We start from the raw sequence: 14,264 nt of genomic DNA on the forward strand, positions 1-14,264 counted from the left end.
ACCGAAAGTACATGTAACGCTACAGAGGGTACATCCAGCTTGTAAAACCTGGCGAATGTGTTCTGGGAAGACCAGCCAGCAGCAAGACATAAATCCTGGATAGACATACCTCTAGCCCAGGCCCCGGAGGAAGATATAGCCCTCACAGAATGAGCTTTGATGTTGAGGGGACAATCCTTCCCTTGGCATTTGTAAGCCAACGCGATAGCGTCCACTATCCAGTGAGAAAGTCTCTGTTTTGAAACAGCACGTCCCTTATTACATCCACCAAAGCACACGAACAGCTGGTCCGACTGACGAAAGACGGCCGAGCGGTCCATATACATCCGCAGAGCCCTAACAGGGCAAACAGCGCTCTGAGCAACAGCATCGTGCGAGGCTGACGGCTCAGCAGATAAGGCGGGCAGTGAAACAACCTGTGGCATTGTGTGCTGTTGGCACTCTCGCGCCCTCGAGAGGCCATTATAATCATTGCTTGTGACTCTGCACTGTCCTGAGACAGGGCGAGCGACACAGTGTTGGGTGCACTTTGACCTGGGCCCCGCCCCCGCGAGGTTAGAAGCACTGGCTGGGGGGCGGCCCGTGGCGGGCATAGTGTGCTGTTGGCACTCTCGCGCCCTCGAGAGGCCATTATAATCATTGCTTGTGACTCTGCACTGTCCTGAGACAGGGCGAGTGACACAGTGTTGGGTGCGCGAGGAAGAGAAAGCTCTCTTTGTGAAGAGATACATGTTTTTATTGTGGAACTCACACAAACAGCATTTAAACACACATTTAGCTTGTCGCCCAAAGGAACCCGGGGGACACGAAGCTCTTGAACACGGCGCTTGGGGGTGGGGCCACCAGCGCGCTCTCTCTTCCTCTTGAGCGGCCCGTCAGGAGGATGGCTTTGCAGCCGAGGATGATGCGCTGGCTCTCTCGCGGCGCGGGCTCTTCTTCCCACTCCGATGCCTCTTCCCAGGCCCTGACCACTGCTTGTTTCGGCCGAAACGGGCGTTCGGCTCGGGGCGAGGCGTCACGGCGGGCTGTCCAGCCGGTCCTAGGGCCTGACGAGGCGCTGATGAAGAGCGGGACCTCGCGGATGAGGGCTGAAGTGAGCGACGAGGCATCACGTGGCTCATGGCTTTTGCGCGCTTCTGAGTCTCGGAGAAACGTTCCGTGACCGACTCCACGGCATCACCAAAGAGGCCGGAGGGAGTGACCGGAGCATTTAGAAGCGTCCTGCGATCCGCGTCCTTCAGGTCAGCTAGGGTTAACCATAGGTGCCTGTTAAGGACGACCATAAAACCCATGGAACGGCCGATGGCTTGAGCGGAGCGCTTGGTAGCCATCAGCGCGAGATCGGTTGCCGCGCGCAGATCCCTTATGACGTCAGTATCAACCGCGCCGTCATCGATGGACTGAAGAAGCTTCGCCTGGAACACCTGGAGTATAGCCATGGCGTGAAGGGCAGAAGCTGCCTCCCCTGCAGCAGCATAGGCTTTGTCCGCCTGGTGAGCTGTAAACCTGCACGGCTTGGAGGGCAGGCTGCGGTTGGAACCCAACGCTGAGGAAGACGGGCACAGGTGCGCGGCAACAGTCTCCTCGACGGGGGGCATGCGCACATACCCGTGGGCCTCCGCCCCGTCCACGTGTGCGAACATGGCTTGCGTGGCAGAGTGGGTGCGCGCCGATTGGGGTGCAGCCCACGACTTCACCACGTGCTCATGTACGTCTGGGAAGAACGGGGTGCTTCTCTTCGATGCGGCCTGGCGGCGGCTCGACTGGAGAAACCACGTGTCCAGCTTGCTCTTTACCGGCTCGTCAGGTGCGTTCCAGGAGAGGTCCAGCTCCGTGACGGCCTTGCCTAGGATCCTGACGAGCTCCTCCTGGAGGTCTGCAGGGCCCTCGTGGTCGGGGCGGTCTGACTGAGTCGCCCAATCCTTCTCAGATGCAGAGAGCGACATGGAGTCGTCTGCCTCGCTAGCTCCGAAGGAGACGAAGTCTGCGACGGCCCGGGGGGGGCGGAAGCTATCGTCTGGGAAACTAACAGCGCCGATCTCGTCTTGGGGCGGGGGAGAGCCCACCAGCGGCTCGCTGGCGGCAGTGGGTCTCATCCCTGCTGTTGCCCGAGCCACTTCCCTCCTGGCTCTGAGGGCGCGCACTGGCAGCTCGGCACAGTGGGCGCACGTGTCATCCGAGAAAGCTGCCTCTGCGTGGGCGAGGCCCAGGCAGGAGACGCAGAACAGATGAGGGTCCTGCGGGTCGAGGGGACCCGCACAAATCTGGCAAGTAGCTGCCATCGGATGCGGAGAGGAACGGTAGTAATCCTCTGATGCAACTTCCACGATGGTAGATAAAAGACTTCAAGCGTGAAGATAACTTCATAGAGTGAAGAAAGAGATTCTGACGTAATTTTCGCGCCCATGCAATTTATACTGCCCGCGAACCTGTCAGTATTTGCATGCTTCGCGTCAATTGGCCAGCTGTCCCCAGCTGGCGTGAGCCAATAAGATTTCAGCAAAAGTGGAGAAGGGAGAAGTTCCCATATACGTCTTAGCTGACGTAATGTTGAGTTACCGCCTCGAGAGGGAACTATACATTTGTGAGTTAACACAAAGTTTCATGGGGGAAGGAGATACTAAAAGCACTGAAATATAAAAAGAAATGAAATATAAAAAGAAATTCTAAAGTTTTCAAATGTTTTGTAAATGGTCCTCAAATATAATGTTCATCTTGTGAAGAACCATAAAACATCCTTAAAATATATCTAGCACTTTTCACAAGAAATATTTTACAATAAATACAGAGAATTGTGACTTAAAATCAATATTTCCTACTGTTACACTGTCTATAAAATAAAAATAAACAATTTCAGACCTATTTAAAAAAAATAAAAAACCTGAATTAAAAAAAGACAAATATAATTTAATAAAAACATTTTCAATTAATATGTAAAATCAGACAGCCCTGAAACAGTTTATAAAATAAAAAAGGCCTTAGAACACCAGTCTAAAAATCCCTGATGTAGCTACTAAATCCCCACATTTATTTTTTACTGCAATAACCATATACAGGATGAAGGATATTGAAAGCGTACCGGTGTTAAGCTTGAATCAGGGCTGGCCTGAGCACTACAGAATGGAGAGAGAAACTTTGATTACACAAAGCAAACATAATTCTTCATACCCCAAGCACAACAAAAAATAACTAAATAGCATTTAAAAAAAAACATGTTTTTATATCAGAGTGCTCACAATCATGTTTGTGTGGCTTTACCTTAGATGTGGATGTTTTACTGGAGTTATGGCTGTGAAAGACAAAAGCAGTCATATTAACATGACATATGTGATGTGATGTGGTACTTGCAATAAAGCAGACTTTAGAGTCAGCTGCAGGGCAGACACAGAGATTAAGTATGTCAGAAATGCATTAGGTTGATTATTGGAAGAATATATGGCACACAGACCTACCCTTGACCATAGACTGGGCTCGTGAGGGATATCTTTTACTTGGTCTCCTCTCAAAAGTGCTTGCTCTCCTGACTTTACCACTACGTGTGGCCTGATATTCAGTCCGTCCACTGGAAACACAAACAACATGACACTTAAAAAGGGCGACAGTGTAAATATGTTGCCAGATTAGGTGTGCGCGTGTGTATGGACCTGAATCTGAACCGCGAGCCGAGGCGTGTGAAGTCGCTGTTGTTTCTTTTGTTGTGGGTCGGCTGTCTGAGCCGGAAGAAGGCGTGGCTTTCTACTGCACACTTCCATAAATGCTTACACTCCCGAGAACTCGAAAGCTGAAACACAAACGTGTGCTCCTGCTCTCGGCCCTGCATGCACAAACATACAGGTGCAAAAGAACAGATAAGAGCACTTAGAAAAAAAAAAAAAAAAAAAAGCACAGAGCTTTCCAAATTATTCATCCATTTTTTCATTGTTTTATATTAAATGACGAATGAATGATTTAAAAAAAATGTGAAAAAGTTGCATACATTGAAATTAAAATGTATTAAAAAAATGAAATTGAATTGTACAAGCATGACTCCATGGTAATAGTGATTATTATAATAGCTGATGTAAACCCATCATCCAAGGCTGAAGGACCCTGGTATAGAGGAATATCTAGAGTGTGAGCACACATGAGTGCAATTTTGTGTATGTAAAACTTACCTTCTCATCGTCCTCCACCACCTCTAATGTCAGTCGGTTCTTCTTGAAGTCAAGACGGGTTATTTTAGGCCTGAATGGAAACATTTACATGCAACAGGTTGAGATGGAAAATATCAGCCATGACTGAAGAGTGAAGACCCAGCTACTGGTCAGAACAGCAGGGGTGTATCCGTGAACCTCACCAAAAGAAGAGACCAATTTTGCTGGATCCCTCGAAAACAAGAATGCCAGTTGGTGTGAGTCCCAGAGCATATTCTCCTCCATCCCGTCCCTGCACGTCAGTAGAGAGCACTTTTTACACAGCAGTCTCACCCCATCTCACAAGAATATTACACAGGTTTAACTGAACAAGTATATTAATACACTACCATTCAAAAGTTTGGGGTCTGTATTTTTTTTTCTCTTATGCTCATTTATTATATAAGACTGCATTTATTTGACCAAAATACAATAAATTTTAAACTGTGAAATATCATTACAATTTTAAACAACTCTTTTCTGTTTTAATATGTTTTACAATGTAATTATTATTATAATAATAACTGGTATCTATGTTGAGCTGTTGTGCTGCTTAATAATTTTGTGGCTTGGTGATACATTTTTTTTAAAAATATGATTTTCTGATGAATAGAAAGTTCAAAAGAACAGCATTTATTGGAAATATAAATATTTATAATACCGTAAACTGGTCAATTTAATGCATCAATGCTGAATAAAATAATTTCTTTGTAGGGGTGCATGATTATGACTAAAATCATAATTGTCGATTATTCCCTTGAAATTGCAATTATTAATTAGGACTATCACAATTTACAATGAATGATGTTTATATCATTGTTTGAAGCAACGGCATGCTTTATTTTTTGTGAAAATAAACTGAAAAACTTGTATTGCTTTTCTATAGTATTAAACCTCAGATGTTAACTATACATTGGTTTCTTCTTTAGAATAAAAAAGTAAAAATATGCATGGTATTATAAATGTTATAAAATTAAAATTAAAACAATGAAAAAACCATTAAGATAACCTATAGAAATAAAAACACAGAATAACATATTGTGGATTTTGAATGATTAATGATGATCATGTGCAGCCCTATTATTTTTTTTTATTTTTTATTTTTTTTTAAATCAAATTCTACCCAAAATATTTGAACAGTAGTGGACCAAGAGATGCATTAAATGCATTAAATTGATTGATGAATAGGTAAATACTACTTCAGATAATGCAATTATAGAGATCAATTCAGCTGCTGTTGTGAAGGAATACGTGCAGCATTTAACAGGGTATAGTAGTAATATAGAAAGGTGTAATGGAGGTATTATGGGTATTATATTGTCTTCGTAAAGTACAGAATTATGATAGAGCTCTTATTGTTGGAGATAATTCTCCTATTGTGAAGGTATAATGGAAGATAATGAAACCAAGAATTTGAATACAATCTTAAAACGAATCTTTAAAATCCAAATACTGGAGGGATGTAAATGAACGGGAGTGATTTCACCTTCACAAAGTGCATGTCCACTCCATACATCTCCAGCCACTTGCATTTATTCAGGAAATTCAGCTCAGCTTGAGAAGGACTCATTCCCCTGTAGAGAGACGTTCTGGTGAGCATTCAAACTCATGAGCCGTAATGAACACCATAACCCATCATTCAACTCTTTGTCCAGAGCCCCGTCATTTCATGGCTAGACTACAGCAGCCCTGTTGCACAGCTTCACAGCATTTGCCATATGTCCCATCAAGCAAATCCCAAGAACTGCTGCAATTGTTATCAACCCCTGGAAATCCTCTCACATTATACCTCTGCTCTGTGCTCAAATATCTACATTGGCTGACAAAATCTGCAAGAATTCAATTCAACCCATTATTTCTGTCTTGCACTGCATATTTTCAACCCTCAGGTATATAAAGTGTCAAAATTTCTCATTTAATTTCCAAGAATAAACAATCTAGACACATTTAAACAAATGCAACATCTCATCTGTAGGGAATGATCTTCAGCTGAGCACGTACTTGTACAGTAGCACGCTGACTCTGATGATTGCTCTTAAAACAGGGTCAAATGCAGAGCTGAGGATTTAATTAAAACCACAGGGAGGCCGGGTTTTCATGTTCATGTTCAATGCATGTAAACAGTTCAAGGGTGATTATCACTAGCAAATGAAAGTGTCCAAATCTAATTAAGTTTGAGATCAAATCTGACACTTCAGTCATTCAAAACTTCATTCAAAACACAAGCACAATCTTAACACCGGGCAATGAGACAAAGCGTCAAGCAGTACATCTCTTCTAATCTTACTTTCTCTCCTAACCAGACTGTGAAACTACATTTTGTTGGTCGTTTGCGTAGTGGTTCAGTGCTTTAATATTGAACATGAAATGTTTTCTGATTGGCTATGATTAGTCAAGTTGCATAGTACTTCCACGTTCAATCAACTTTTATATCAGGACATACAGTACTGCTGCCAAACTCTTAAAAATAAAGGTTCTTTAATGGCATCATTGTTCCCATGAAGAACCTCTAACACAAGTGTAACTTTTCTAATGCACAAAAGGTTCTATATAATGATACATTTTCATCAGATTATTGGAATATTCTTCATACTAAGAACAAAACTGGTTCTTTTAATTAACTGTTCACTTAAAGGCTTTTTGGGGAACCCAAAATTGCATTACTACAGAAACCTCCTTTTGGAAACTTTATTTATAAGTGTGTAGGGTAGGGAAAAGAAATACTGACTCAGATGGGGTTACCTGCACTCGACCCATTTGTGGTAGATGTCTGCCTCCATCAGCTCTGTCTGTCTGGGTGAAAAGCGAAACTCTGATACCAACACAACAGAGTGTTCTAGTGGATCACAATCCCCAAGTTCACCTATTAACACATGAAATAGGAAGAAATGGAAATGAAAAGGCAAAAATCAGGTATAAATATGCAAACACATGAAAAAAAGTCCAAACTGCCCATAAATCACACAGCACTCACTTTGTAAGCAATAAGCCCCGAGTTCCACAGTCACATCATATGGACACTTTAACCTGCCCGGGGAAGAAGGAGAGACTTAATGACCCTTAAAACAGCCACTAAATGTGTTTGCTGCATATAAAAAGGAAACTTTCAAAGCAAAGCACTTTCAACCGGCAAAAATCAAAATCAACTTCCGTAAAACGTGAGATGACGAGACCGCGTGTTTATGTAAGAAAGTGTGTGCCCCCTGTTTGGGAAAGTGTGTCGGACTGTATCTGTGCTCTTAAATTAGAAGCTGTGTGTTGGTTCTCATTGGAGTTTCTTTTATTAAAAAGGAGCAGAGCAGCACCCAGGAGACCAGACCCAGATTATACACACTGAAACAGAGCTTTTATTGGACCCCGGTAGAAACCCTGCCGCACTGTGTGTGCATGTAACAGAGGGAGGGTCAGAGGTGTGACACAGGGCAGTAAGAGAGATATGAAAGGCTCTCTTTTTCCACTGCATGTGCATGTTTGTGCACTTCTTGGTGAGGTAAGCGTAATTTCTTACTTGCCGGACAGTATGTCTTGTCTAAGCTGCAGTACGAAGAGATATCTGCAAAAAAAAGTGGTTACAAAGTCAAATATTATAGTGCAGATAGGATACTATACATATTAGGGATGAACCAATAAAAATCTGGCAAAAATGCTAAGCAGATAATTGTAAACTAATTTGTCAAAATAAACAAACCCAAATAATGTTAAATGCTACAAATGAATTTAGAGAGCACAACAATATAAAATACAATAAGACAAAATGGTTATTTATTTTGAGATTTGTTAAGACTATATTTATAGTATTATTCAATGAAAGTGTTTTTAAAGATTAAAGTGAGTGTTTGATGATGGAAAAGATATTATTAATGTAAAAATAGAGGAAATAACCATGCAAAACTGAACACTGACACATACAGATACATTTAAAAATCTCTCTTCTATTTAAAAAAATATATAATTCACCCAAAATTAAAAATGCTTTGTACTCACACTCAAGAGTATTTCAGTCTTCTGAAGCAATATTATAAATATTTTTAACTTTGTCACTTCAGAAGATAATATAGCACATAAACCCTATGGACAACATTTGTTGTTTTTATAGTGCCTTTTTGTCATTTTGGAGCTTGATATCTGCAGGTTTCATTCATTATGTGGAGATGAAAGGGTATTGTAGAGGCAAACATCTTTATTTCACATAAGAAAATAAGTCAGATTTGATCAAAATAGGGGTGATTGATGACAATTTTCATTTTTGGGTGAACTATCCCTTTAAGAATCTCAGTTTGATAAATTAAAGAGCTTTAGAAGACAAACAAGGTAAAGGCATATGACTATTGTTGTTTACCTGGTGAACTCTTCGTGAAGGTTATTGGGCTCTGAAGAATAGAATTTAACCCTGAAAAACAATCTGTATGGAGGTCCAACTACGACAGAGAGATTTTATGAGTATACTGGAATATAACAGACACCCAATGTCAATGACTATAACATTTGTACAAACTTAAAAGGGAAAAAAACACAAGAAGCTCTCCTTTAAGGTTATGAAAGATTGTTGTCATAGAGACAGGCATAAGTCAGCTAATGTTGATTCAGTGTGACTCAACGGCTTTTAAAAGTGTTGTAATGCGGTTACGCTATAATATAGAAAAACACCAGAGAGACTGAATCAGTGGATTCATTTCACTGACAACGGCCTTTTTCTGGATTTCACACAAGTTGCATGGCCTGAAATATTTTAAATAAGTGCTGAAATCAAATTATATTGATGCTATTTCCATCTCCCACTTTCTCCATCCAACAACTTTCTGTTTAGTGATCTGCGTGGGGTATGTCTTGCACAGCATACATAGAGATTGGCTCTATTCACACCCATAGTGTACACTCGTAAACAATTGTCACTAGTCACTAAGGCAACAGTAAATTATGAGCCCAAGGTCATCAACCATCTGTGACCAGCCAACTAAACAGCTCCACAATAACTACTACAATACATACTGTGTGTGTGTGTGTGTGTGTGTGTGAGAGAGAGAGAGAGAGAGAGATGCCTTATGACTACTCACATCTAATCTGCTTTTTTATGGGCTTGGCTGCATCCAACCATTGCTGAAAACATAAAGAAATGTGAAGTAGAAGAGAACAGAAAACAGCATGGGAGGATTGGGGGAGACAGTGGGTGGGAGGGAGAGGGAACAAGACAAAGAGTTTGTTATTAGTCGGAGTGCTGAGAAAAAGAAAATCCTGTTGTTCTGATTGATGTTGAGTGGCTGTTTCACACTGACACTCTCCATTTCTCATTTCTGGTATAAGAGCTGCAGCTTATAGAAAAACAGGTCACTGCCACATGCACACACACGCACACACGCACACACACACGTGTACGGATGCTCATTAAGTGCCACTCACCGCAACCTGCTCTGGGTCCATGAACTGCAGACCGAAGTAATCAGCCTCCACCAGATCCAAATGATACATAATCTGATCAAACAGATCCTGTCCCTTGGCGTGTTTCTGAAACGCACATGTAAAGCACAGATAAATCACTAAGTGTGGAAGGCTTGGGGCGTCACACTGATCTTGTGACAGTTTAAGGGGACACCTTTGGAGCATGCTGGCGGCAAGAAGTTGCTCCGGTGCGCCTGCAGGGCTTGATGGCCCTGTTTAGCCACAACGACGTACATGCTACATTGATTTTCATATGCACTCACTACGGCTGAGTGGTATGGCTTAAAATATCTCAGAATTCATCTCAACTAAATGTAGTCTTTTGATAATGTTATTCTTTTAACGTGAAGAACTAGTAATTTTTTTAATGTTTGATCAAGAGATCAAATGATATAAAATTCTGGTTCAGCATAAACAAATAAAATAAATACAATTTCAAATGTTTCGTTTTAAATGAACAAAGACAAATATATGATAGTTTTCACAGTTACTAATATAACAAAAGCAGTCTAATCTACACAGAATAAGCAATGTTTTTCTTTGGATCACAATTAATATTTATATTTAGCAAGAATGCATTAAATGTATACAAAAGTGAAAGTAACAAAACATTAATAATGTTAAAATCTATTTCGGTTTTAAAAAACATTCTGTTCAAAGAATCCTTAAATAAAAAGTGCAAAACAATTTTCTACACTGATGATGATATTAAGAATGTTTTTGAGCACCAAATATTTCACAATATTACCATTTATACTGTACTGTTTATTTAGCCAAATAAACAGTGAATCAGAACTGTTGCAATATTCATGCTAAATGTTTTAATTGCCAGCAAAATCATTTCAAATATATTGTGAGTATTCCATATTTTGTCCAAAACCAAGTCTTATTACAAATTCATTTGATGTATAATAACAATCCCAGAGCACCTTTGAAGGCCAAAGACAGATCAAGTGTCTCTATTTTCTATTTCATGCTTGGTCTAGATGAGGTGGACCACAAAAGCACACACAAAGCAAAAACTCTATAAACTATTCTGGAGATAATCTCTGCTTTGTGATGGTCAGTTTATTTTCAAGGCCAGCATTCCACTGAGATCAGAAACTCTCAGGAAATGCAAAGAATTTAGCTATTGATTTGTTCCATTTTACGGAGGCCTGATTGATTTCTTTTGTTGGTTTGAGGATGCTGTGAGGTGAAGGAGGGAGCATGTGATCAGAATAGGCTCTGGAAATGGCAGGAGCTCCCTGTTATGATGAGCATGAGGAGAAGTATTCCCTGAGTGGAACTCAGCCAATCATGAATCAGCATTTCTACAGAGTAAAAGACATTAATCAATTATGGCACTGCCGGGAAATGCAACATTATGTTGGAGTTCCCCAAAGTTAAATGCTAAATAAGCTGCCAATATAAGTGGCCTCCAATTTTCTAAGACATTATTTTCAGTTGCACTATGATTTAAAATTAAGGCCAGTAAGATTTTTATTTCTTACTACCACTTATAAGCTTGATAATATATGCTGTTAAATTTATAAAAAATGACAACTCTGTAAAACCAAGTCCAGCTGCCTTGCCTGAATGTACTGTATACTACAATACAATACAAACCTGAAGGATTTACATACAATGTACTGTCTTTGATTTGAATAAATCATATATGAATAGGAATATGATGAATATGATTTGAAAAACTAGATATATGAATGATAAAGGCTCTCCACCTTGACATTTATAAGAGTACCACAAGGCACACTGACTTAATCTAAAAGACGGATGAAAATACACACACATACTGTATGTAAGTTTCACACAAACCAAGGCCGGAGCAAAAATAGCTTCAAGTGTCAGAGGAGAGTGGCTGGATTTGGGACACACCTCGAGGGGGGGCTATTATTCTCTTTGATACTTGCTGCTGTTCAGGTTGAACTACGACCCTTAACATACATACATCCACATATATTTCAGAGCTATTCCATATATGTATAGTTTTGAAACTGAAACTGATTATCAGGTTAGATGACTGGATCTCAGATCACATTGGAAGTGGTCAAATCAAAAGAAATGTATTTGTTATACTAAAGTAATAACACACAGAAGGGAAAGGCCTTTTATAAATTCTTCGACATGTTCAGACCTGTACAGTATAACATTTCCGGACTATGACAGCCATGTTTATAAAGCAACGATCAGTGAATCTATGTCTTTGAAATATAAAACAATAATTTGACATGCAACATAAGCTTTAGGTGTTTACAGGGCTTACATTGAAAAGAAGGAAATATTCAGCATTAAACATAACTGTATAACAGGTCTAGTCCTCTAACTTGATTGGCCTAGTGATATTCCAAGAGTGCTGATATTCTTTGACATAATTTTGGTTTGTCTATGTACAGGCGTTCTAGACCAGATCATGTGACCAGCGTGGAAGCAGATTTTGCCTGAAGAACAGGTTTTTGACAGCAGGAGCGCCTGTATTTTTTCTTTTGCTTCATGATTGCTCAAAGCGGGTTTCTCTCACCAGCGAGGAAATAAAAAACATGGAGTAGAGCTAGAGCCGAGTGATTACAGAACACTTTGAACAGGGAACGTAAAACCGGAAATGCACTTTGGCAAGTAAACAAACAGAGGCTTGCGCTTTTTCATTAGACAGGTGGTAACATTTAGTTTGGATTCATACAATATAGAATATACATTTTAAATGGTCCTCAAGTAAATAATTTCAAGAGAAGTACCTATTCAGGGAGAATGTTAATTTAGACCCAGCCAATGATTTTGGTTTAAAAACATGTCCTCTCTTCTCCATACACTGTGAAAACATTTAATGGCTAATCTCTTTATCACTCGATTACAATTATGATGAGCACTGATGTCGGTTTTAGTTAGCCAATATAATAGCATAGCATACAGATACCCAAGCAACCTGATAGCTTTTACACTACAAGCATGTGCTTATTCCATATGCATTCACATTTACACATGCATGTCCAAATGATTCGGTTCTTAAAAAGATGTAACAATGTTCAATTTGTTGTTAATTATTCTTTTTTTTTAAGTTAAATAAATTACATTGTCCAGTGTAATTTTATTAGCTTATCATTATATAGATATTCTAAATTAATAACATTTCTTTGTACTTGGAGACACAAATTCAAGGAAAGATCCAGATTCTTAAGACACAGGCTTTCTGTCTGTTGCTTGGTGACAGGTAGTGCTTAATGTCTTGGGTTTTTTGGAAATGCTTTCATTGGCTGAGAATAAATTTAGGCTACAACCTGCCAGTTGTCTCAAAACGTCAATGAATGGATATTACTTGGATATAACTCAAATTTACAAAATCATGCTCCAGTCACAAAACTGATAGTTAGGAACAGATGAAGCGTCAGTCAGAAGGTGATCGACATTTCATGGCGCAAGAGTGGGACCAAAGGTTAAGCGCTTAACTGGTTCGTCGACCTTCAGTCAACAAATGGGAATTTATTTCTGGAAAACACTTGGACCGATAGAAGGAGAGGAAGAATGGGAAACTCCTTGCGTGTTTTTCTCCCTGTATGTTTCATTTTCAGTGAAAGCTCCCAGTGCTCGGGGGAATCTGCAGGTTTGTGTGTGACAGTTGAGCGGTCGCTATGGGTGGGAAGTAAACATGAGGACGGGAGCACGAGCTCCATCTGTTTACCTCTCAACTACCGGGACAGGACCCAACACCGGGGAAATCCGACTGGCCACACACTGACAGGCTGTTAAAACCCAACTTTGCCGTTAAACACTACATTCAAAATGATCAAGGTGACTTTTCTCTGCCGAGAAGTCCTGCACTCACCGGTAACTCCACACTGACATCCGATCCGTCCAGCAGCAGGACTCTGCATGTGATGGCGTCTTTGCTGTTGCCCGCGGCGGGGATGTGGACCACGGCTCCCCCGGTCACTACGATCGGCGCGTGGATCACCTGCTGCTGGTGCGCCTGAAGCACTGTGTTTCCGCCTCTGCCGGCCCCCTCCAGCTCCTCTGAAGTCCGAAAGCGTCGTTTTGACCGTCGGCTAAACGTCCTGCGCAGAAAGCCCATCATATTTTCCCCGCGAGACAGCGCTTTAATCAACCAGTGAAAACGGCACTGATACCGGACTGCTCAAGAGGAAGGCATCCAGCTGTTTTTTCAGGCTTTCCGCGACGAAGAAAGACGGCGTTTACCGGGCTGAGCCGTTCAATGCAGCGGGAACAAGTCGGGAAACGGAGACCTGTCACGAGCTTCGTTTCCTCGTTGCGTACGGGCAAGAAAACACGAGCGCACCTGCCAGAAGCCACGAGAATATACTCCGGTGCTTTCGATTTCTTCGTTTGAAAAAAGTATCTGCGCTTTAATCGAACTTCTCCTCGCGCTCGCCGGAGTCCAGGCTCGGCGCGTTAGTTCCTTACTGTTACTGACCGAAACTGATGTATGTACCTCTCAGGTAAGTCAACCAGAGGAACTGGCCAGGCAACCTGTTCTGCGCAAGCGTTAAATCTCAGAGCAACACTCAAAACTTTTTTTTCTCCCCTCTTCGGGTCAGTGTACGCGAGGCAGCGCTACCTGCTGGTAAACCAAACAGTGATCAGTGTGAGGTTACCTTCACGCGAGACACCATCACCATCACTGATTTCCCCAGCACTACACATCAA

The 14,264-nt window shown here is 41.3% G+C and overlaps 1 protein-coding gene across 2 annotated transcripts in view; it reads right to left on the reverse strand.

Annotated features, from left to right (window-relative positions):
* The window catches only part of LOC128030634 (band 4.1-like protein 4B), a 24,569-nt gene extending 10,322 nt beyond the window's left edge, over positions 1-14,247 (reverse strand). The window contains exons 1-14 of one of the 2 annotated variants that reach the window (XM_052618424.1): positions 13,426-14,247; positions 9,570-9,674; positions 9,227-9,269; positions 8,512-8,590; positions 7,681-7,725; positions 7,147-7,199; positions 6,915-7,035; positions 5,659-5,746; positions 4,337-4,425; positions 4,155-4,224; positions 3,645-3,814; positions 3,453-3,562; positions 3,259-3,289; positions 3,080-3,113 (exon numbers count right to left, since the gene is read on the reverse strand). In XM_052618424.1, the coding sequence (XP_052474384.1) occupies positions 3,080-3,113; positions 3,259-3,289; positions 3,453-3,562; positions 3,645-3,814; positions 4,155-4,224; positions 4,337-4,425; positions 5,659-5,746; positions 6,915-7,035; positions 7,147-7,199; positions 7,681-7,725; positions 8,512-8,590; positions 9,227-9,269; positions 9,570-9,674; positions 13,426-13,674 (1,287 nt within the window). In that variant the 5' untranslated portion in view covers positions 13,675-14,247. The remainder of the gene's footprint in view (positions 1-3,079; positions 3,114-3,258; positions 3,290-3,452; positions 3,563-3,644; positions 3,815-4,154; positions 4,225-4,336; positions 4,426-5,658; positions 5,747-6,914; positions 7,036-7,146; positions 7,200-7,680; positions 7,726-8,511; positions 8,591-9,226; positions 9,270-9,569; positions 9,675-13,425) is intronic. The other variant, XM_052618423.1, reaches the window with a different exon arrangement.
* Between the last annotated feature and the right edge of the window lie 17 nt (positions 14,248-14,264).

This window comes from Carassius gibelio, chromosome A16 (assembly GCF_023724105.1).
Source record: "Carassius gibelio isolate Cgi1373 ecotype wild population from Czech Republic chromosome A16, carGib1.2-hapl.c, whole genome shotgun sequence".
In the NCBI taxonomy this organism is placed as follows: domain Eukaryota; kingdom Metazoa; phylum Chordata; class Actinopteri; order Cypriniformes; family Cyprinidae; genus Carassius; species Carassius gibelio.